A 26,054-nucleotide genomic window follows, 5' to 3' on the forward strand; every position below is an offset into this window, starting at 1 on the left:
CACTCGAACATCAGGCTCTTAAACCAAAGTGGATAACTTCACTTGCTCCATCATTGACCACAACCTCTGGACTCACTATCTCATGTTCTTGATACTATTGTTTATTTATTACTATTATTTCTTTCTGTTTGTATTTGCACAGTTTGTTGTGTTTTTCACACCGGTTGAACACCCAAGCTGGTGCGGTCTTTCATTGATTCTATTACGGTTATCACTCTATCGTTGATTTATTGAGTATGCCTGCAAGAAAATGAATCTCAAAGTTGTATATGGTGTCATATATGTACTTTGATAATAAACTTATTTTGAGCTTTGAAGATGTCCTCACTCCTATGTTCAAGTCCTCAAATAATAAAGGCTAACATATTATTTACCTCTTAATTCTTTGCTGTATGTACATGATGATTTTCAGTGGCTCATGCACAAGCAGACCCAAGTCGCTTTGGACATCAACAATATGCAATTTCATATCAATTCATAGTCATGGTCATACTTTATTGATCCCGGGGGAAATTGGTTTTCGTTACAGTTGCACCATAAATAATAAATAGTAATAGAAATAGTAATGGTAATGTTACTATTAGTAATCAGTAATAGTCATAGAAATAATAAATAGTAATAGAAAATAATAATAAATAGTTAAGTAGTAATATGTAAATTATGGCAGTAAATTATGAAATAAGTCCAGGACCAGCCTATCGGCTCAGGGTGTCTGACCCTCCAGGGGAGGAGTTGTAAAGTTTGATGGCCACAGGCAGGAATGACTTCCTACGATGCTCTGTGCTGCATCTCAGAGGAATGAGTCTCTGGCTGAATGTATTCCTGTGCCCACCCAGTACATTATGTAGTGGATGGGAGACATTGACCAAGATGGCATGCAACTTAGACAGCATCCTCTTTTCAGACACCCCTGTCAGAGAGTCCAGTTCCATCCCCACAACATCACTGGCCTTACGAATGAGTTTGTTGATTTTGTTGGTGTCTGCTGCCCCAGCACACAACAGCAAACATGATAGCACTGGCCACCACAGACTCGTAGAACATCCTCAGCATCGTCCGGCAGATGTTAAAGGACCTCAGTCTCCTCAGGATATAGAGACGGCTCTGACCCTTCTTGTAGACAGCCTCAGTGTTCTTAGACCAGTCCAGTTTATTGTCAATTCGTATCCCCAGGTATTTGTAATCCTCCACCATGTCCACACTGACCCCCTGGATGGAAATAGGGGTCACCAGTACCTTAGCTCTCCTCAGGTCTACCACCAGCTCCTTAGTCTTTTTCACATTAAGCTGCAGATAATTCTGCTCACACCATGTGACTAAGTTTCCTACAGCAGCCCTGTACTCAACCTCATCTCCCTTGCTGATGCATCCAACTATGGCAGAGTCATCAGAAAACTTCTGAAGGTGACAAGACTCTGTGCAGTAGTTGAAGTCCGAGGTGTAAATGTTGAAGAGAAAGGGAGACAAGACAGTCCTCTGTGGAGCCCCAGTGCTGCTGATCACTCTGTCGGACACACAGTGTTGCAGGCACACGTACTGTGGTCTGCCAGTCAGGTAATCGAGAATCCATGACACCAGGAAAGCATCCACCTGCATCGCTGTCAGCTTCTCCCCCAGCAGAGCAGGGCGGATGGCATTGAACGCACTGGAGAAGTCAAAAAACATGACCCTCACAGTGCTCGCTGGCTTGTCCAGGTGGGCGTAGACACGGTTCAGCAGGTAGACGATGGCATCCTCAACTCCTAGTCGAGGCTGGTAGGCGAACTGGAGGGGATCTTAGTGTGGCCTGACCATAGGCTAGAGTAGCTCCAGAACAAGTCTCTTCAGGGTCTTCGTGATGTGGGAGGTCAATGCCACCGGTCTGTAGTCATTGAGGCCGCTGGGGCGTGGCATCTTCGGCACAGGGATGAGGCAGGACGTCTTCCACAGTACAGGAACCCTCCGGAGCCTCAGGCTCATGTTGAATACATGGCGAAGTACTCCACATAGCTGAGGGGCACAGGCTCAACAAATGTATTGATTTTCTGTTATGTGTACCAGAATGGATAATCTCTTTTTTCCACAATGTGTTCCTGTCATGTTCTTGCCCACTCACTCAGCTTGTCTATATCCCTGTGAAGCTCCTCCATATGATTATGATTATGATTATGAAGACACGTAGTCCTCTTTTAATGTCACTTAGTAATGCATGCATTAAGAAATGATACATTATTTCCTCTGGTGTGATATCACAAAACACAGGACAGACCAAGACTGAAAAAACTGACAAAACCACATAATTATAACATATAGTTACAACAGTGCAGCAATACCATAACTTGATGAAGAAGTCCATGAGCACAGTAAAGTTCAAAGTTTCTCAAATGTCCCACATCTCACGCAGATGAGAGAAGGAAGAAAAACTCTCCCTGCCATGCCGACCACAGTCCGACCCTGAGTCATCCGAAAACTGCGAGCTCTGATCAGCTCTCCGACAGCGAGTACTGAGCGCCATCTCTGTCCGAACGATTTGACCTCCTTCTCGGTCGCCACAAGCAGGCAAGGCCGGGGATTTTAAGGCCTACCCTCCAAAAGATTCCCGATCACACAGTAACGACAGCAGCCAATGGGCGTTTCAGAAATTTCTCCAGATGTTTCTCTGTGCTTTCATGTCCATTTTCCATCAGATCAGAATTGTCCATGGCCCCTATTTCACAGATATGATATCATTTTTCACCAGACGGTTGTGCACACGCAGGTGTGCCGCCACCTTCTCCTCCCTCTTCCATCTTTATCTTCCATCATATCCATCTTTATCTTTACTCACATTGCAAGTTCATCATCAGCAAATTTGCAAATGTAACATTTGGCCCAAGCTAAGTCATTGATATGCACTCAGTGACCACTTTATTAGGTACTCCTGTACAGCTGCACGTTAATACAAATATCTAATTAGCCAAACATGCAGCAGCAACCCAATGCATAAAAGTATGCAGGCATGGTCAAGGGGTTCAGTTGTTGTATAGACCAAACATCAGCATGGGGAAGAAATGTGACCTAAGAGACTTTGACTATGGGATGATTGTTAGTGGCAGACAGGGTGGTTTGAGTATCTCAGAAACTGCTGATACCCTGGGATTTTTACGCCAACAATCTCTAGAGTTTACAGAGAATGCTGCAAAAAACGAAAAAAAAACAGCAGACAGAATTAAGTTTGGGCAACCTGGTGTTGGACAGGATGGGAGGAATTGTTGCAATCTCACAATGTCCTGGGGGAAAGACTGAGCACAGGCAGGAGAAACTGGGAAAATGGAATGGAAACCCCAGTGGAAACAGGAAGCAGCATTCCAGAATGTTCATTGATGAAAGCACTCATCTGTAATACATAGTCTTACATGTCAACAACAGGACATCATAAACCGGAAAACATCAGGCCCCTTCATTCTTATGCTCTTATCAGATGTGATTATGCCTTGAAGTGAAAGCCCACTTGACTGGAGGCAGAGAAATCAAAAATGTTTTCTTGATGAATCACAGTTCTCATCAGTAGCAAGGTTGTCAGGTTGCTTGTAGAAAACCATTTTATAATATATACGTATTTATTTGGGCTATCAAAGATGCTAAAGTAGTAATATTTTGGTTAGGTACTTTAGTAGATAACTCTTGTAAGATCATTTACTTGACTGTTCATTCAATAAATCCCAAGAGAACCAGAAATTACCGAATCAGACATTGCAAACTGTATCAGCAGTTCTGTGCACATTTAACAGTTTAAAACATTGCATCCCAAAAGAACTGTTGGTTCCTGAGCTCAGTGCATGCACTGGCAAGCACTCAAAACTTGGACTTTCTGACAGACTGGGAAGGTTGTGTGCCATGTTACACTTTCTGAGTGGTCAAATGTAAAAGAAAATACACTTAGAAATGGCAGGACACGTAGCAGCATTGATGTACAGAGAGAATCCGGGATCAAGTGCATAGCTCCCTAAAAGTGGCTGCACAAGATACTAGGATGGTAAGGACCATTATGTCATGTTTATCTTTATTAATCGAGGCACTGAGTTCAAGAGTCAGGAAGTTAGGTTGCAGATTTATAAAACTCTGCTTAAGCCACACCTGGAGTATTGCTTTCAGTTTTGGTCGCACAGTCAGAGTCAGAGTGATAGAGCACTATAGCACAGAAACAAGCCCTTCGGTCCATCTAGTCCATGCCAAACCATTCTGCCCAGTTCCATCGACCTGCACCTAGACCACAACATTCCCTACCACTCCCATCCACATGCTTATCCAAACTTCACTTCAATGTTGAAAATGAAACCACATCCACCACGTCTGATGCCAGCTTCTTCCAGTCTCAGCACACTCTAATTGAAGATGTTCCCCTTAAAGATTTCAACTTTCACCTTTAACCATGACTTCTGGCTGTAGTTCCACCCAACATCAGTGGAAAAAGCCTACTTGCATTTACCTTATCTATACTGCTCAATTTTGTACACCACTATGAATTGGAACGTCAACTCAGACCATGAGAGGCCTGCGTCGGGCATTTTCATGCCTTACAAGGCACAGATTGGAAGTCTGTGTGGGGCGCCACTCCTCGCACAGACTAGAGCAATGTGTGATTAAGTGCCTTGCTCAAGGACACAAACATGCTGCCACAGCTGAGGCTCGAACTAGCGACCTTGAGGTAACTAGACGAACGCCTTAACCACTCGGCCACGTGCCCAACACTATAAAACCTCCCCTCATTCTCCTACATTCCAGTGAATAAAGTTCTAACCTATTCGGTCTTTCCCTGTAACGCATGTACTCAAGTGCTGGGAACTTCTTTGTAAATTTTCTCTATACTCTTTCAATCTTATTTATATCTTTCCTGTAGATAGGTGACCAGAACTGCACATAATACTCCAAGTTAGGCCTCACCAACACTTCAACATAACATCCCAAGGCCTGTACTCAATAAACACATACAAAATGCTAGAGGGACTCAGCAGTCCTGTATTCAATACTTGGATTTATTAAGGCCAACGTGCCAAAAGCTTGCTTTACAGCTGTACCTATTTGTGATGCCACTTTCAAGGAATTATGGATCCCTCGGTTCTAATGCACTCCTCAGTGCCCTGCTGTTCACTGTGTAAGTCCTACCCTGATTGCAATTTGCAGCACTTCACACATAGAAACATAGAAAACATAGAAAACCTACAGCACAATACAGGCCCTTCGGCCCACAAAGTTGTGCCGAACATGCCCCTACCTTAGATATTACTAGGGTTACCCATCGCCCTCTATTTTTCTAAGCTCTGTGTACCTATCCAAAAGTCTCTTAAAAGACCCTATCGCAGACATCCCACCCTGCAAAATCTCATTTCAGGGTGGTAGTACCACAACCGCCCCCGCAACGCCATATCCCCTTCCCGGTCGACCTCCAAGGGTGTATGTATACAGGATATTTGATTATGAAAAAACACAACAATTTATTTGATCACATATTGAAACTACTTACATACACATATATACAGTGGCATGCAAAAGTTTGGGCACCCCTTGTCAAAATTTCTGTTACTGTGAATAGCTAAGCGAGTAAAAGATGAACTTATAGAAAAAATAGAAAAAGTTCTATTTTAACTTCGTCAGTCCACATGACTTGTTTCCAAAATGCATCAGGCTTGTTTAGATGTTCCTTTTAACCTTTTGAATAGAACTTTCTGGCCGCAATGAGCAAAGATATGCTTGGAGAAAAAAGGGTGCAGAATTTCATGAAAAGAACCCCTCTCCAACTGCTAAGCACAGGGGTGGATCGATCATGCTTTGGGCTTGTGTTACAGCCAGTGGCACGGGGAACATTTACTGGTAGAAGGAAGAAATAATTCAATTAAATACCAGCAAATTCTGTTAGCAAACGTCACACCATCTGTAAAAAAGCTGAAGATGAAAAGAGGACGGCTTCTACAACAGGATAATGAACTTAAATACACCTCAAAATCCACAATGGACTACCTCAAGAGGCGCAGGCTGAAGGATTTGCCATGGCCCTCACAGTCCCCCGACCTTAACATCATCGAGAATCTGTGGATATACTTCAAAACAGCAGTGCATGCAAGACGGCCCAAGAATCGCACAGAACTAGAAGCCTTTTACAAGGAGGAATGGGTTAAAAATCCCCCAAACAAGAATTGAAAAAGTCTTAGCTGGCTACAAAAAGCACTTACAAGCTGTGGTACTTGCCAAAGGGGGTGTTACTGCCATGCAGGGTGCCCAAACTTTTGCTTTGGACCCTTTTCCTTTTTTGTTATTTTGAAACCATAAAAGATGGAAATAAAAAAGTAATCTTGCTTAAAATATTAAAGAAATGTGTCATCTTTAACTTTATGCCTTTTGGAAATCAGTTCATCTTTTACTCGCTTAGATCTTCACAGTAACAGAAATTTTGACCAGTGGTGCCCAAACTTTTGCATGCCACTGTATATATATTGCTTGTTGAGTATTTTGTTGGCAGTCTCAATGCTAATAGCTAAATGCTAATGCAAATAGCTTTTCTATTTCTTTTGCAAACTTTCCTTGTACTGTGATGTGGCTTGCTTGGCAGATTTGAGCATTTTGCCGGAAGTTTCAACCTCATAGCAGCCTGTATCAATGCATTTGTTAATTTTGCAAGACATCAGATTCACAAGTGTTTTGTGAGACAGCTGACTTCTGAATTCTGTCTTAATGTGACGCACCATGCCCTTTCTACATCACAATTAGAATTTGGCAGCTTCATCAACTGGCAGAGCTCTTTGAATCTCAACTGCCCTGTGCTCACAGATTTTACTTTGGACAGCTACCCCCAGAACTCATCAACTGGCAAACTTTTGTAGTTTGGCACCAGTCCTTCAAGGTTAGTTGAGACATAATCCAGGACTTCCAAGTGGAGCTGTTCTCTTGCATCTCTGCCTTGATCACATTTGGAAATCTCTCTGCAAAAGTCAAAATCTGCTCTGGATTCACCTCATCTTGGCTCCCTGCATTGACCACTGACAGATTTTTCAAGATTTGGTCTTGAAAATTTTATATTTTCTTTTTTTGGAACACTCTGCCATGATGCTGCAGGACACTAAACTGAACTGATGGACAATGAATGAGAGAGAGATAGAGATAGAGATAGAGATAGAGATAGAGATATCGACTGTAAAGCCCGCCCACAGAGAAAACTGATAGGTCTACTTAGCACAAAGAGACCAATCATGTCTCCAGATCTCTAGGTCTCTCTTTCCCTCTCTCCCTCTCCTCTCGCTTGCTCTCAAAAAAAAAATTTCCGGGATATTGTATATAATTTGCGGGCGTCAGGGAGCCACTATCAATATGCGGGAGACTCCCAGAACTTCCAGGAGAGGTGGGATGTCTATCATATCCGCCTCCACCACCAGTGCCGGCAGCCCATTCCATGCACTCACCACTCTCTGTGTAAAAAAACTTACCCCTGACATCTCCTCTGTACCTACTCCCAAGCACCTTAAACCTGTGACCTCTTGTGACAGCCATTCCAGCCCTGGGAAAAAGCCTCTGACTACCCAGGTCACCTCTCATCCTCCATTGCTCCAAGAAGAAAAGGCCAAGTTTACTCAACCTGTTTTCATAAGGCACACATCTGCATTAAATTCCATTTACCATTTTTCAGCCCATTTTTCCAGCTGTTTCAGATCCCACAGCAAGCTTTGAAAGACTTCACAATCCACGAATTGATGATCCAGTTTACCACATTGTCATCCAGATCGTTAATATAGATGACAAACAACAACGGACCCAGCACCAATCCCTGTGACACATCACTGGTTGTAGGCTGCCAGTCAGGGAGGCAACCATTTACTACTGTTCTCTGGCTTCTCCTGCAAAGGCAATGTCTAATCCAATTTACTACCTTATCTTAAATGCAAAGTGACTGAACCTTCTTGACCAAGGCCTTGCTAAAGTCCATGTAGATAACATCCACTGCCTTTCCTTAATCAAATTTCTTGGTAATCTTCTCGAAAAACTCTGTAAGATTGTTAGATATAGCCTACATTGCACAAAGACACGATGATTACCCCTAATCAGTCCCTGTCTGTCCAAGTACTTATACATCCAGTCTCTTGGAATATCTTCCTGTAATTTACAGGAAGAAGTCAGGCCTATAATTTCACGGCTTATTCTTTGAGCTTGTCTTAAACAGATTAAGAACATTAGCTATCCTCTAATACTCTGGCACCTCACCTATGGCTAAGGACATTTTAAAGAGCTCTGCTAGGGACCCTGCAACCTTTGCACTAATCTCTCAAGATGTGGAGGCTATGGTGAGATTTACCAGGACACTGACTACACTAAAGAACAGGTACACTAAGGGCAGGTTGGACAAAGCAGAGTTGTTTCTTTGAAGTGGTAATAGCTGAGGGAAGACCTGATAGAAATGTATAAAATTATGGGAGCTGAAGATAAGACAGTCAGTACTTTTACTCCAGGTTTGAAGTGTCCAAATCAGTTGGCAAGCATTTAAGGTGGGGCGGGGGGGGGGGAGGTAGTTCAAAGATGACATGAGGGGCAAGTTTTCTTTTAAACACAGAGAATGATGCCTGGTTTACACTACCATGTGTGGTGAATGAGGAGCTAAGACAGATGCATTTAAGAGGCTCTCTGATAGGCACTTGAATATGCAGAGAATAGAAGAATATGCGTTATGTGTAGATACATGGATTTGTTCGAGCCCCAGCCGAGGCAACATGTTGTGTCCTTGAGCAAGGCATTTAATCACACATTGCTCAGCAACGACACTGGTGCCAAGCTGTATGGGTCCTAATGCCCTTCCCTTGGACAACATTGGTGTCGTGGAGAGGGGAGACTCACAGCATGGGCAATTGCTTGTCTTCCATACAACCTTGCCGAGGCCTGCGCCCTGGAGAGTGAAGACTTTCCAGGCGCAGATCCATGGTCTCGCAAGACTAACGGATGCCTTTATTTTACATGGGTTTAGTGTTATTAGGCTTCATTAGCTTATTTGGTTTAGTCAAAAGGTCAGCATAGGTCAAAATGCCAGTTCCTGTGCTGTTCTATTTTATGTTCTAAAGCTGGTTTTTCAGATGCAAAAAGCTCTTGGGGACAGACCACCTCTATTGCACCCAGAGTCATGCAGAGACTCTGCTGTTCCTTCGGCATGCTGCTACAGTCCTAGTTGCCAACGTCAAAGAAGACTGGCCTTCCATGTTTGGATTAGGTAAGTGCAAGGGGGACAAGGAATGGCAATTCCAGTCATGTGGAAGAATCTCAATATCTCAAAAGTAGTTTAAAATATTCTGAAATAGCAAAAAAAAGACAACTTATAAAATTACTTCCTAAAATTTGTTTTGGCTAACAAAAATTTATTAAATGCATAATAACTGGGAATGCAGTCAAGTAGCTAACAATGTTCCCTCTAATCTGTTATGAGCAGTGTGCGCAAAACTCATGCGCTATGCAATTTTTTGCCCAGTGACAACAACATGTGCGTACTCAATAATTTCTTCAATAAATTAGCCAGTTCTAAAATCTGCAGATAAATCATCGCAAATTCCAAATTGTCAACACTGTCTGCATCAGAAACCGGAAAAAAATAATGTGATTGTGTATGATCGTGAAATATACTTAGCATGCCAACATTGTAGAGGGTGACAACCTTTTGTGCGCAGTTTAAATTCCTTTGTTCACTAGTAGCAAATGACGTTTGTGCACACACTTTAGAGGAGACATTGATAACTAATTGCAATATTCTCATTTTCTCTGAAGGACGATGGAATACAGAGAAGACTATAACACAGATTATTTCTAGCAACCATGAAGTTTCTGCAAGATTCATTGAACACAATTGTGCATACACATTTTATTTGTAAGAACATGTCTATTAATACCCCCAAATAAACCTCATCTCCAGGCAACACACATCAAAGTTGCTGGTGAATGCAGCAGGCCAGGCAGCATCTCTAGGAAGAGGTACAGTCGATGTTTCAGGCCGAGACCCTTCGTCAGGACTAACTGCAGGAAGAGTTAGTAAGAGATTTGAAAGTGGAAGGGGGAGGGGGAGATCCAAAATGATAGGAGAAGACAGGAGGGGGAGGGATGGAGCCAAGAGCTGGACAGGTGATTGGCAAAGGGGATATGAGAGGATCGTGGGACAGGGGGTCTGGGGAGAAAGACAAGGGGGGGGGAACCCAGAGGATGGGCAAGGGGTATAGTCAGAGGGACAGAGGGAGAAAAAGGAGACTGAGAGAAAGAATGTGTGTATAAAAATAAATAACGGATGGGGTACGAGGGGGAGGTGGGGCATTAGCGGAAGTTAGAGAAGTCGATGTTCATGCCATCAGGTTGGAGGCTACCCAGACGGAATATAAGGTGTTGTTCCTCCAACCTGAGTGTGGCTTCATCTTCACAGTAGGGGAGGCCGTGGATAGACATGTCAGAATGGGAATGGGATGTGGAATTAAAATGTGTGGCCACTGGGAGATCCTGCTTTCTCTGGCAGACAGAGCGTAGGTGTTCAGCAAAACGGTCTCCCAGTCTGCGTCGGGTCTCTGCAATATATAGAAGGCCACAAAGGGAGCACCGGACGCAGTATATCACCCCAGCCGACTCACAGGTGAAGTGTCGCCTCACCTGGAAGGACTGTCTGGGGCCCTGAATGGTGGTAAGGGAGGAAGTGTAAGGGCATGTGTAGCACTTGTTCCGCTTACAAGGATAACTGCCAGGAGGGAGATCAGTGGGGAGGGATGGGTGGGACGAATGGACAAGAGAGTCGCGTAGCGAGCGATCCCTGCAGAAGGCGGGGGGGGGGAGGGAAAGATGTGCTTTGTGGTGGGATCCCGTTGGAGTTGGCGGAAGTTACAGAGAATAATATGTTGGACCCGGAGGCTGGTGGGGTGGTAGGTGAGGACCAGGGGAACCCTATTCCTAGTGGGGTGGTGGGAGGATGGAGTGAGAGCAGTTGTGCGTGAAATGGGGGAGATGCGTTTGAGAGCAGAGTTGATGGTGGAGGAAGGGAAGCCCCTTTCTTTAAAAAAGGAGGACATCTCCCTCGTCCTGGAAGATAGTGGAGGAAGGGAAGCCCCTTTCTTTAAAAAAGGAGGACATCTCCCTCGCCCTGGTTTTAAAATTAAACCTCATCTCCAGTCTGGTTCAGATTCAGACATTATTAGGAATAGAAATGGAGCTGGTGGTTGAGAAATAGTCCTTGTGATGGGAACCAGGGAAATGTCTATAGTTTTCCAACATTCGCATAGAGAAAATTTTATTCATCCGCTGCTGTAGGCTGCTGACCAAAAGACTGGGGAACTGGGAAATACTTAGCTGTTTTAGACTAATGCAAAATATGTTTGCATTGTTAGATTAAACAGCAACAGGCATGCAGCTGGTAGTCCACATTAAGTGTGGTGTAGAATATGGGTGATAGTGGAGGTGGGAGAGTAGTGAGGGGTGGAATGCAGACCTCATCAAGCAATTTCTTTTTAAATATTGAAAATTATAAATAAATTATTTTCTCAACAAGTAAGACATGGCATAGAAGTTGATTCATTTTTGTTCTGCTTTAAAGGTTTTAAATGCAACAACGATTGAAAACAAGATTATATTGTTTATATCATCGTTATCAAATTGAATCATTGCTTTTGAAATCTAGTGCTAGTAGATTAGACATTTGAATCTTGACATTCATGGAAATAATAAAATAGCACATTAACTTCACAAACCAATCACGCTTATGCAGTTTTATTATAATGCTTTCACTATCTATTCCTAAGGCACTTTATAAGTAATGTGCACAGCTATAAAGTCTCATTGAAACATTCTTCAAGCTAATAACACCACCTTTCAAAAGCTTCAAGGCCCATAATACTTCTCCCAAACTGAGAAAAAGATAGACTTACTTGTCATACACTTTAGTTGTTCGGTTGTTTATTTGTTTATCAAATTTGTAGCGCTGGTAGTCTTCAATCCCATCTTTAACTGCTATAATTGCAAGAACCACCACCAACGGCAACATCGTTATCTCCTTTTGAAATGCTTCCACTGATGGCATCCAATTCAGAATCACCAGAAACAGGAAGTAAAGATTTGCAGCTCTGAAAGAATGTAAAGATTATAAAAATTTAGAGAAAGGAAATGGGATCAGTAAACCTGCCTGGAGAATGAAAAAAATGGGAATGTAATACTCTTGTTGAATACAAAGTACAAGAACGTACTAAACAGTTACAGGCTGGTCAATCAGGTTTGGTTGCAAGGAATATTTTAGAAATAATTATCACTGGAGAAAAAAAATGGGCATTCTGAGAAATTTGGGCCAGCCTACAAAAAAATGACTAACCTACCTGAATTGTTTGACAAATAGTAGAGAAGGCATATTAAAGAAATTAAGTAGGTGCTGTTCAAAAGCTGTTTTGCAAGTTTTATGTAAAAGAGAAGCTGGCAAAACTGACATGGCAAATGGTGGTTTGCCCATACAGATAGAAGATAGATTCTGCTGTTCTCCGAAGTTCACGACTGGAACCATGGGTTTGTTTTCATACATACTAATGACCTGGATATGGATTTTTGATATTTAGAGAAATAGGGAGAATATTTTTGATATTCAGAGAAATATAGAAACCATTAAAATTAATTCCACTTAAAAAGAAAATGTATTAAAACATAAAAAATTTACTTTAATGATTTTAAATCTTCAATGTTACTACTTGAGAAGCTGAGGTATCCTTGGCAGAAGAAGTCTGAGGGGAGATTGTATTGGGGTGCATAAGATCAGAGAGGTTAAATAGAGGAAAATAGTTCCCCTCAGCTTGTGTTTCAAAAGACTAGCCATATAGATTTACAATCCGGAATTTGCTTTCTGTCAGAGTGGTTGAAACAGATGACTTAATTTTCAAAAGGAAATCTAATAGGGATTTAACAATAATTCATAAACTACAGAGAAATCATGACTGAATGGGACTGATTACGCTGCTCAAAAAAGAAGCATCACAGCTTGAATGGTTACCTGCACTATAAAAATGTAGTGATTTTATCAAAAATGATGATTAATGGTTAATTTCAAGCATACATACATTTTACATCTTAATCAAAATATTAATCTTTGGGCTTGTTTTTGTCCAATTTTCTAAAGATTTTCACATTCACTGCCAGCCTCTCCACATTCTTTAAGAGATCCTTAAAGACGAATGCTCTAAAGCCTGCTCTCAATGAAAATGCTGCCGCTAATGACCATGAGGTGATCCTTGCACACAGAAGTACACATACTTTAAACATCAATAGCTTCCATGTGGTGAATATGTGCATATTAGCTGGAAAAAAGTTTCAATGCTGTTGTGGTACCCCATAATACAAAAGTGCCAATGAACTCAAATAAATAAATAATACAAAAGTGCCAATGAACTCAAATAAATAACAATCAGTTTTGGAGTACAAAAGGGCAATCAAGAGAACTTCATTCACCGTTAAGATTCTGGCAAGAGAATATAGTTACTGAGAAAAGAACATATTGAATGTCTACAAAGAAAATTTTAAAGAATTAACATGGCTGATGAGAAAAATGTCAAAAGATACTGCAAAAGCAAGCATATTCAGGACATGTGAAGTAAATTGAGAAGACCATAATACTGTAAGACATGGAAGCAGAATTAGGCTACTCAGTCCATTGAGTTTGCTCCGCCATTCCATCATGCTGATTTATTACCCTTCTCAACCCCCATTCTCATGCTTCCTCTTTGTAACCTTTGACACCCCGACTAATCAAAAACATATCAACCTCTGCTTTATATATACTCAATAAATGAATCTGAGGCAATAGATTTCACAGATTTCATGACACACGCCGGTGATAATAAACCTGATTTTGACCCTCTGGATAAAGAAATTCTTCATCATCCCTGTTCTAAATGGATGTTCCTCTATCCTGAGGCTCTATTCCAGGACCCACCCACTATAGGAAACATTCTCTCCACATCCACTCTATCTAGGCCTTTCACAGTTTTCAATGAGATCCTCCCACAAGTACCATCAAATGCTCCTCATATGGTAATCTTGCCATTCCCGGAACCATTCTTGTGAACCTCCTCTGGACCATCTCCAAAGCCAGCAGATCTTTTCTGCAATAGGGGGCCCAAAAGTGCTCACAATACTCCAAGTGCGGTCTGACCATTGCCTTGTAAAGCCTCAGGATCATATCCTTGCACTCATAATCTAGTCCTCTCAAAATGAATGCAAACACTGCATTTGCCTTCCTTACCACTGACTCAACCTGCAAGTGAACATTTCAGGAATCCTGCACAAAGACTCCCAAGTCCCTTTGTACCTCTGATTTTTTAATCTTCTCCTTGTTTAGAATGCTGGAAATACTCAAGCAGATCAGGCAGAGAAACAGAGTTAACATTTGATTTCCAGTTATTTTGTTTTATTTGTGATGAAAATACCATACAGATAGTTCAACCTGTCATGAATGGACAGAAGAGATGACATAAAAATTTAGTGACATAATGAATTGTCAGGGAGAAAACGATGAGATCCCTAGTGGCAACGTCAGACAATGAAGTTAAAAGGTAATGACAAACCAGACAGATTGTAGAGACACAGTAAAAGTGAGACTAGACACAAATCACAGTTATCCGGCTGCAATTGGGGAGGAACAAGGGCATCAGTGGAATGAATGCAGGTGTCTGCTGAGTTCTCGATTAGTTTTTCCTTAGTGTTTCCTATTCAAATTTTATTTCTAAATGATGCTACAGTGATGCAAGTGTTTTCTAATTCACATGTATGTCATGACCTATTGATGTTGCCTGAAGACACCAGGAAAAAGCAAATCATTGAGGGAACCACAGAATGCAGATGCTAGAACTTAGAACAATAACTAACCTATTGGAGGAACTCAGTGAGTGAAGCAGCATCTGCGAGAAGAAAGGAATTGTTGATGTTTGGGTTGAAACACTGCAGTTAATTTATAGAATGAAAAACAAAGCTTACTTTTCTGTTCTGCTGCCAGACTTGTTGTGCTTAAGAAGACAAAGCTGTCCCAGTAATATCAAACAGGGAGTTTGCCCTTGAATGATATTACTAAAATCATTAATATGTAATTGACTTAACCTAGAGCCAAGGAAACTTGGAGTTTAAACTAGAGTTGCAGGGAGATGAGAAACAGAGTGCCAGAGCAGTAAATGGAGAGGTTGTGGAGGCAGATGTTGGTAAGAACAGAAAGTCAGGAATCAAAAGGTTGACCATGGTGCGACTAGTGTCCTGAGCTGTGTATACTTCAATGTAAGAAGTATCATAGGAAAGCTGGATGAACTCAGGGCTTGGATCAAACCCTAGAATTATGACATTGTAGCCATTACTGAGACTTGGTTGCAGGAGGGGCAGGACTGGCAGCTCAATGTTCCCGGGTTCCGTTGTTTTAGATGCGACAGAGTGGGAGGGATTAAAGGAGGCGGGGTGGCATTGCTAGTCAGGGGAAGTGTTACAGCAGTGCTCCGTCAGGACAGACTGGCAAACTTGACTAGTGATGTCTTGTGAGTGGAACTGAGAAATAAGAACGGTATGACCACATTAATTGGGCTATATTAGAATCCATCTAACAGCCCTAAGCATTTAGCGGAACAAATTTGTAAAGAGATCACAGACTTTTGCAAGAAACATAAAGTTGTCATAGCAGATAATTTAAACTTTCCATATATTGACTCGGAATCCCATGCAGCCGACCTTCACTAATCCGACTACCTGTAATCCGGTTCCTTCGATAATCCAGCACTGATTATGCTTAATGTGATCCTTCTGTAATTCGGCATTTTCACTAATCTGGCACTCCTCAGGTGCCGGATTAGTGAAGGTCGACCTGTACTATAAAAGGACTAGATGGGATAGAGTTTGTCAAATTTGTTCAAGAAAGTTTCTTTCTTCAGTACGTGGATGTCACAACAAGAGAGCATGCAAAACTGAATCTGCTATTAGAGAATGAGACAGGGCAGGTGACAGAAGCTTGTGCAGAGGAACACTTTAGATTCAGTGGCCACAATGCCATCAGTTTCAAAGTAAGTATGCAAAGAGATAGGTCTGGTCCACAGGTTGAGATTCCAAATTGGAGAAAGGCCAATTTTGATGGTATCAGAAATGATCTGGCAAGTTCCGACTGGGACAAGCTGTTTTCCGGCAAAGATGTACTTGGAAAGTGGGAGGCCTTCGAAAACGAAATTTTGAGAATATAAAGCTTGTATGTGCCTGTCAGAATAAAAGATAAAAGTAACAAGTGTACGGAACCATGGTTTTCAAGTGATATTGAGGACCTGCTTAAGGGAAAAAATGAGGTGCACAACAGGTTTAGAGAAGTAGGAACAAATTAAGTGCTTATATAGTAAAAGAAATGCAAAAGAACACTTAAGAAAGACATCGGAAAGGTTAAAGAAGGCATGAAGTTGCTCAAGCAGGCAAGGTGAAGGAGAATCCTAAGGGAGTCTATAGGTATGGTATGAGCAAAAGGATTGCTAGGGACAAAAATGACCCTTTGGAAGACCAGAATGGTAATCCATGTGTGGAGCCAAAACAGATGGGGGAGATACAGACGGATTGGGTGACGGATACAGAGTCTATAGAAGTGAGTCGAAGTGGCATCAACATCATGGACTCTGAACCGTTTACAGAGGAGAATGTGTTTGTTACCCTGAGGAAAATCAGGGTGAATAAATCCCGAGGGTTTGACAAGGTGTTCCCTCGGACCCTAGGGGAAGCAAGTGCAGAAATTGCTAGGGGCCTAGCCGAGGTATCTAAAAACATTTTTACTGACGGGACAGGTACCAGAGGATTGAAGGATAGCCAATGTTGTTCCACTGTTTAAAAAAGGCTTTAAAAAGAAACAAGGAAATAATAGTCCCATGAGTCCGACATCAGTTGCGGGAAAGTTTTTGGAAGGTATTATAAGAAACTGGATATGTACGTATTTGAATAGACGTACTGATTAAGGATGGCTTCGTGTGTGGTAGATCAAGTCTAACCAATCTTATAGAGTTTTTCAAGGAAGTTATCAGGAAAGTTGATGAAGGCAAGGCAGCGGATGTTGTCTACATGGACTTTAGCAAGGCATTTGAAAAGGCCCCGCATGGGAGTCACTTGGCAGTCAGGATGAGGTAGTACATTGGATTACGCATTGGCTTTATAGGAGAAGGCAGAGAGTGGTAGTAGAGGTTTGCCTCTCTGACTGGAGGCCTGTGACTAGTGGTGTGCCGCAGGGATCAGTGCCGGGTGCATCGTTGTTTGTCATCTATATCAATGATCTGGTTGATAATGTGGTTAACTTGATCAGCAAATTTGCAGATGACACCAAGACTGAGGGTGTATTGGACAGTAAGAAAGTCTATAATGGCTTACAGAGTGGATCAGCTGGAAAATGGCAGATAAAATTAAATGTAATCAAGTGCGACGTTTTGCTCTTCCGGAGGACCAGCCAGGGTAGGTCTTACACAGTGAACGGTAGGGCACTGAAGAGTGTTGTCGAACAAAGGGTTCTGGGAATACAGGTATATAATTCGTTGAAAGTGGCATTACAGGTAGATAAGATTGTAAAGAAAGCTTCTGGCACATTGGCCTTCATAAAACAATGTACTGAGTACAGAAACAAGAGAAAATCTGCAGATGCTGGAAATCCAAGCTACACAAACAAAACACTGGAGGAACTCAGCAGGCCAATCCTGACGAAGGGTCTCGGCCTGAAATGTTGACTGTATTTTTTTTCCATAGATGCTGCCTGGCCTGCTGAGTTCCTCCAGCATTTTGTTTGTATTGAGTACAGAAGATGGGATGTTATATTTAAGTTGTTTAAGATGTTGGTGAGGCCTAATTTGGAGTATTGTGTGCAGTTTTGGTCACCTACCTACAGAAAAGATGTAAACACGGTTGAAAGAGTGCAGAGAAAATTTACAAAGAGATTGCTGGGTCTGGAGGAACTGAGTTATAAGGGAAGATTGAATAAATTAGGACTGCATTCTTTAGAACATAGAAAATTGAGAGGAGGTTTGATAGAGGTATACAAAATTAAGAGAGGCATAGATAGGGTAAATGCAAGCAGGCATTTTCCTTTGAGGTTGGGTGGGACTACAACTAGAGGTTATAGATGAAGGATGAAAGGTGAGAAGTTTAAGAGGGACATGAGGGTAAACTTCTTCACTCAGAGGGTCATAAGTGTGGAATGAGCTGCCAGCACAAGTGGTCCATGCGAGCTCAATTTCAACGTTTAAGAGAATTTTGGATAGGTACATGGATGGTAGGGATATGGAGGGCTAGGGTGCTGGTGCAGATCAATGACAGTAGGCAGTTTAAATACTTTCAGTATGGGTAGATGGGCCGAAAGGCTTATTTCTCTATGTTTCTAAACCATGATAACAATATCCCTGGTCAGCAAATATTGATATCTGGAATTTTAAAATGAAACAGCAATTAATTATTTGAGATGATTTTGTTCCTTGTATGCATCAATAATTCTGAAATACCTATTAAGAGAATATGTCTGGTTTTGCAAATTATATCAAATTAGGAGATACAGTTAATATAAAAATCAAAGCGAAATGTATACTGACATTGATGTGCTAATCATCTAAAATGTGTAGAAGCAGGTCAAAGTCAAAATAGGTGAAAGAGGCTAGAAAAAAAAATCAAAAGCAGTTATACTTTGAATTGTTATCAGTCTATTGCCATGGAAAAGCAGAGGGATTCAGAAGCACAAGTGACCCGTAATTCAAGAGAAAGGACTAGCATTTCAGAGAGGTGATCGGCCTTAACATAAAAATGAGGAAACATAGATTAGTCCAAAATCTGCTCTTGATAAAATCTGCACCATCCTGATACTCAGAAAGGTAAACAAAATCATCACAAGTTTGCAGGGCCTTCTTATTGCCCTTAGGCATTATTAATTCTTGAATGCCAACAGAAAAGCAATCCAGCTCAGTCTGTAAACACACAATATGCGAGTGGCAGGGTCGGGGACTGTTATTCTTGCTGATATTTTTTCTGCAAATAACTGGGGGGGGGGGCGCGGGGTGACTTCTGGGGTCTGTGAGTTTTGTTTCTTTTTCATGCCGGGGTGGTGGGGGTGGGAGGGAGAGTTGATGTCCTTTCTTTCATCAACACCCATGGTCGTTCTGTATTCAATAGCTAGCAGAGACATACATGCATTCCTTTGACAATAAAATGAAGCTTTGAACCTTTGCACATACAATCATGCTGACAAATCTCTTACATGCTACTTCTGATGTAATACACTTACTTTTAGGGTTAACACTAGAAAATGTCAAATACAGTAGACCAAGTTAATTGAATTTTAAACATTACCTGCGAAACTGTTCAAATAAATTCATTGGAATAAAGTTCAGCAAAGTATACTTTGTTGTTTGAATCCTATTGGTCATGTAATTTTTGATGACCTTTTCATATTCTTCAGTGAATATACCAAGGCAAGGAATTACTATTCGATGCTTGTGACCCGTTTTCTGCGATCGAGATGTTTTAAACCATCCAGAGAATGACGATGAAGTGTACGTATTATTCCTCCTATCTGTAGAGAGCAGCCTCTGCCATCTGTAACGTGCCCACTGGATAGGGTTTGCCATTCTTATGAATCGTGACAGGCTGGTAAATCCAGACAGCCTGCACCAACCAGTACTCAACTGGGGAAAAAACAAAATCACAAAGAAAAAAAAATCAAATCAAATGGTTCTTGCTGAGTTAAATATTGAAACTCTGATTGAATCATACATAAACTATAAATACATTTCTCAATTCTGCCATTAAGTTCTAACTAAAATAACAACTTAAGCTCATTTGATTCTGAAAACACCAAATGACTGAGACTGAGAGAAAAACAGAAACGTCCAGCAGAAGTTCCAGACTTAAGAGGAAGTGTAAATTGCAGATCAATTGCATAAAACAATGAGGAAGGACTATTATACAAAAAATTTAAAACAAGTTCCACAAACACAGATTCTCCACAAAACTCCCACATAGCAGAAAATGAACTATTTTATTTAGTGATAATTTCAAACATTTTTGTATTAAACAGATTTTTAAAAGCTACACACACAAAATGCTGGAGGAACTCTCAGCAGATCAGGGAGCATCTATGGAAGGTACCAGAATTAAAAGGTGGGGGAGGGGAAAGAGGCTAGCTGGAATGTAATAGGTGAAGCCAGGTGGGTGGCAAAGGTCAAGGGCTGGAAAAGAAGGAATTTAGTGGGAGAGGAGAGTGAAGCCAAGAGGCACAAGATGGCAGCGAAGACAAGCTCCCTGAAAGGATATGTGGCTGTGGTAGTGGGTACATGGTTGAAGTGTCGGAGGGCAGCAGAGATCACAGAGGGGGAGCAGTGAGACAGGGTTTCACTGAACACAATGAAAAGATTTAAACTTCTTCAAGGTAGGCACCCCTTGAAGAGATAAACATCCAATGAACAAGGAAAAGAGTATTTTTTTCTAAGAACATAAAAACATCACCTCTATCTGTACTGATGCAATCGCTTTGTATCACTGTTTTAGAAGGAATTAATGGTGCTAAGCTGGACCGTCAGAACAAAAGTGCCATCACTGCCCTTGTTTATAAATAAATATTCCCAATATACTGTAAATTTAGCCTGTTAACCAAAAAATATTTGAGTTACGGGTATCCTTGGCTTTACAAAAGGCCAGGAATACCTGGCAACACAAGGAAATCATGGGTTAAGTGAAAATTCATAAACTGAAAAGGACATTTCCCATTAATTTAACTAAAAACTCTACTGGTCTCCAGAGCTCAAGCATCTTGATTATAGACCATCAACTCTTATAAATACATCAACAATTGTTTTCTAAAAAATGAAATATCACTGTATTTAGATACAAATCCTAAACTAATTTAATGCAAAGTGTTCTGCTTGGTGCTACGCAGAGCACTTACTTATTCGATCCATAGGTAAGTACCATCCCCAAACTTGAAGCAGATATCTACCTGGCTGTGACCTGCTGTGACCTGCCAGGAACTTAACCCCCTGCCCTCTACTGGCACTCCTGCAGCAATGTATTGCCCACGGTTTGGTGTGGAGAGGTGCGTGCATGTGTGTGAACTTCTCTGTCAGGCAGGTCAAAGCAAGCTGTGCAGCCGCTCATCCCTGCAATGAGGTGCTCAGGTCTGTACCACCGTGGGCATTGCGAGAATAGGTGGTTGTTGTGGACTACCAGTGGCTACTCCACATTGACACACAGTCCAGATCAGTGTGCAGTCCTGAGCAGCCCACCCAGTACACAAGAAGTGCTGCAGATGCTGGAAATCTACGTGCTGGAAGAGCTCAGCCAATCAGGTGGCATCGATGGATGGGAAAAACAGTCGACATTTCAGGCAGTGACCCTTCATCCAGTCCCGACGAAGGGTCTCGGCCTAAAAGGTTGACTGGTTATTCTCATCCATAGATGCTGCCTGACCTGCTGAGCTACTCCAGCAGATTCTGTGTACAACTTCAATTGTTTGCCAAGATTGACTTTCAGTTGCCAGTCAGACAGTGTGGCAAGCTGGCTTGCTGGTGATCTGGGCTGAGATTGTGGTTGGTCTCCAGCTTTGGCAAAGGCTAGGGGTTTTCTGGGTTGGCGGAGGTGCTCGACGTTGTTAATGGCCAAGGGGATATTTTCAACCACAGCCTTCAGCACCTGGTTGTGCGTACCGGCAGTAGCGGCCTTCTTCCAAGGCCTTTGTGCAGCTGCAGAGAATGTATTCAGGGTCCCTCTGCTAGAGCAGAGAGGATATGATGGTGCCTCACCTTTGTTCCAAGTAAAAAGTGGTTTGCTGGACTAAGCAGGACATTATACACAGCCCTTGTGTTCTCTGACTGGTCAATTAAGAAAAGTTTAAATTTGTGTGGCCCTGTACAATGTGTCCCAGAGAGATCAAGGCAATGTTTGGAATTAACAATGTTAACCTAATGAATACAGAAGAGTAGAACACAGGAGCAGGCACATCGGCCCATGACTGCAGAACATGATGTTAAATTAAACTAACCCCTTCTGCCTGCTCATGATCTGTAGCCCTCCAGTCCCTGCATGTGTTTGTCCAAAAGCCTCTTAAATGCCACTATAATTTCTTCTTTCACCACTACCCCTGGCAGCGCATTCCAGGCATCTGAAATTCTCCGTGTTAAAAAAACAATCATCCTCTACTTTAAACTTTTATCTCTCTCACCTTGAACTTACGCCTTTAATATTTGGCATTTCTGCCCTTGGGAAAACTCTGACTGTCTGCCCTATCTTTACTCTTCATAATTTTATAAACTTCTTCCAGGTCTCCCCTTAACCTCTGAATATCCAGAGAAAATAACCCAAGTTTGTCCAGCCCCCCCTAAAAGCAATTGCACTCTAATCCACACAGCACCCTGGTAAATCTCTTATGCATCCTCTCCAAAGCCTCCATATCCTTCCTCAAAAAGGGCAACCAGATCTGTACATAATACTCTGGGTTTGCCCCAACAACAGTTTTATACAGTGTGGCTCCTGAGTCTTGTACTCAATGCCCTAACCGATAAAAGCAAGAATTCCCAACACCTTCTTTACCACCCTATCTATTTGCCACATTCAGAGCGCTATGAGTAGGATCTTGTGTACGTCAATGCTCTTAAGGGTCTTGCCATCTACTGCATGCAACATGCAACACCTCACAATTCCATGAATTCATCTGTCATTTCTCTGCCCACATCATAACAGGTAGTGTTCTTGCTGAATCAGCTGTACGGAGGCTGTTCAATACTTACAGTACTGCTAAAAGTGGAATGTAAGTTCTTACAATGCAAGTATAGAAGACAGCAGAAATAGTTTGAAGACTGGTGCTTGTTTATTATTATTAATATTTCTATTAACTATGAACTCTCTGACCTTCAACACTCGTGCAAGTTTTTTGGAAGCAATAATGAATGTGACAACTCAACTGCATTATAACGAAAAAAATTGTTATGTCCAACGTTCATAAACTGGAGAATACCTGTTTGGAATAAATTAAACTATTTATTAAGTGCTTGGTGCCCCCTGCTGATATTGTGGGAATTTGCAATTCATTTATCTACATTGAAAAAGGCAATACAAAATACACATGGGTTCACATCAAAAGGAAATATACAGAATTTTATAAGTAGGCCACACAGTTAATACCAGTGCTTATGGTTAATGTGTTTTCTCTCACCCAAATGCCTCAACCCATCAACATAAAATTCCATGAAAATTAAAATTAGATGCTGTAAAACTGAAATAAAAAACAGAATATGATAAAATCATTCAAGCAGTAATCTTTTTCAGAACTAAGGAAGTTTACTTCTCAAAAACGGGGATGGTGATGAAGATTGTGCAAGACCAAATAGGCTGGCGTAGCAAGTAGAGTAGCAGTTAAAGTTTAGAATTAGATTATGCTTTAGTGTGTGATATGTTGCTAGAAAAAGGAGCCCCGCTCCCCGCCTCACCTCCTCTGCTACTGAAAACTGATTTATTTTCTCTTCCCCAGTTCTGACAAAGGGTCTAAGTGCTGAAATATTAACTGCTCAAATGTTACTTGACCCAAGTGCTTCCACTAGTTTGTTTTTATTTAACATATTGTTCTATTTCTGTCACCACTGCTCAAAGTTTCCCCTCAAATGCATTGCTGGTCTTCACCTCACTGTGGCAATGGAGCAGCAAGTTGCATATTCTCAACACCCTCTGGCTAAAGAGGATTCCCCAAAATTTCCTGTTGGATTTTGTACATGTCTTGCATCCATTATGAATTTCATTTTCACAAATTTCTACAGATGTCCCGCGGATAGCATTGTGACTGCATCACAACCTGGTGTGGAGGCTCCAAGCACAGGACGGCAGGAGGCTGCAGAGGGTTATAGACTCAGCCATCTCCAGCATGGGCACAATATTCCCAACAATTGAGGGCATTTTCAAGAACGGGTACATCAAAAACATGGTATCTAACAGGTACACTCACCATCAGGGGCACTAATTACAACCATCGGGAGGAGGTACAAAAGCTTGAAGACCCACACTCAACAATTCAGAAACAAGTTCTTCTCCAACATAAGATTTCTGAATGGTCCATGAAGACTACCTCATTATTCTTTTCTTTTTGAACTATTTACTTTTGTAATTTATACAAAAGTTTGTCTTTGCACTGTACTGTTGCACAAAACAACGAACTTTACGTCATATAACTCTGATTTCGATTTTAACTCTAACATTGAAGTAGAAATCTAAATGGAAATATCTTTACCATGTTTACCAGTTGCTTAAGTAAGAATTTCCTTAATCAGTTCAGAAACTTCACATTACGATTCTTATTCTACACTGCACATTGCATTTCTTTGAACACTGGTAAGCTAGAATGGGTGTATTCCCTCCTTCGTTTATTGAGGGAGGGAAATAGAGTCAGGTGCAAGCTGCTGGTTGCTATCTGCTAACTTTGGTTTAAAGCTCATGCCTGTGCTATAATGTGAGCCCGACAGTGATTTCCCCTTTAATAAAATCGCCTACAAACACTATGTTCTCACTATGAATAATGACCAGATAAAGGATAGGAGCAGAAAGGAAAGGCTTATTTAATATCAGAGAATGCATACAGAAAATATGGAGAATGTATACTTTAAACAGCAATACTAATGTAAACAAATGCAGTAATATGCAAAATTTTAATGCAAACCAAAGCAAATTCTGAGATTTAAACATTTAGATTCAAAAAAGATGGACTATTAACTGCACTGATCAAAATGCTTGCCCCTTTCAAATGCTACTATGGATCAACTGTAACAAACTCAACATGATTTCCATCTTCCAGTCTGCTTCTAACCGTTATTGAATCACGATGTAACATAAAGAATACTTGAAGGAGGAAGATTCTGGAAGAACTCAGAGGGATACCTACACATTAGTATTGAATGTAGGATTGCTTGGAAAGGGCTTTGAAAGACATGGCAGAGCTGAAATGTACCACATAAAAAAATTTAAAACATGCTTGTGGTAAAGGTACCAAGAGTGTTGATGCTATAGCTACAGTGGGGAAGAACTACATGCACAGAAGATAATACAGATATTACAGAATTCTCCCCCCGCCCCGACAAAAAAATCAGTTTACAAAAGCCATTTGAAGATTGGAATGTCCTGCAGTGAAGAGTCCACTAAAATCCATCACGTTTGAAATACTTCAAGAGAATGCCACAAGATCCAAGCTTATGTTTCATTTATTAGTCTGAAGGTACCATTGATTTTCACAAATTCCAGACAAAGCCTCGGGAAGGGAATCAAATACTATTGCGGCAGCTAAATATTTCATTTCAGAAGCTGGTACTTTCTGATTGCACTGAATCCTCCCAAGGTAATGGAACAGAAAAAGGGAAAATCCAACAAAATGTAAAGAGTAATCCAGAGGACACCGGGTCAACTGATTGCCACAGCTGGGTGTACACGGGGTGCTGATGATGCAGCCATGGTTTTAAGCTTACCAAGATGCATGACATACGAATGAAACAACACTATAAAATAATAAATTAGAAATAAAATTATGAAACAACTTTTGCAATAAAAATTAGGATATGTTGAAGGTTAGGACAGTTATTTAATAAATTCAAAAGAACATGCACATTGTAAACTATTCAAAACAAGAAGCATCTTGGAATGACATTTAATTACTTCATAGTATATACGGAATAAATTAGTTTATGGCTTACAACTGTCTTATATATACAATTTTTATCGAGCTCTTGAACCACATCAAAAAGAGTGAAGAAAATGGATTCTTCTATTTAGAGCAATTGCTGGGAACCAGCAATTCATAAAGTATTAATAAAAATACTTTATGAGGAGAATTCAGAAATTCATTATCTTTTTATTTCTATTGCAAATCCATTGAGAGATGACTTTGTGGAAGAAAGAAGAGGATCAAAGATGTTTACTTCTGTATCAGATATAAAGAGCTGGCACCAATGATTACATAAAGTTAACAAAACGGAACACCGAAAGAGCTTCTGTGGAGGCAAAACGTGTAGGTCAACATTTTGGACAGAAACCCTGCATCAAGACTGGGAGGGAATAGGAAAAATTGC

The 26,054-nt window shown here is 41.2% G+C and overlaps 1 protein-coding gene across 4 annotated transcripts in view; it reads right to left on the reverse strand.

The window, feature by feature from the left end:
* LOC134344049 (phospholipid-transporting ATPase VD-like) overlaps nucleotides 1–26,054 on the reverse strand; it is a 161,614-nt gene that overhangs the window by 69,393 nt on the left and 66,167 nt on the right. For all 4 annotated transcript variants that reach the window (XM_063043204.1, XM_063043202.1, XM_063043201.1 and 1 more), the window contains 2 exons: nucleotides 19,309–19,643; nucleotides 11,880–12,074 (listed from right to left, as the gene is read on the reverse strand). In XM_063043204.1, coding sequence (XP_062899274.1) covers nucleotides 11,880–12,074; nucleotides 19,309–19,586 — 473 coding nt within the window. In that variant the 5' untranslated portion in view covers nucleotides 19,587–19,643. The remainder of the gene's footprint in view (nucleotides 1–11,879; nucleotides 12,075–19,308; nucleotides 19,644–26,054) is intronic.

Source organism: Mobula hypostoma, chromosome 3, assembly GCF_963921235.1.
Source record: "Mobula hypostoma chromosome 3, sMobHyp1.1, whole genome shotgun sequence".
NCBI lineage: Eukaryota > Metazoa > Chordata > Chondrichthyes > Myliobatiformes > Myliobatidae > Mobula > Mobula hypostoma.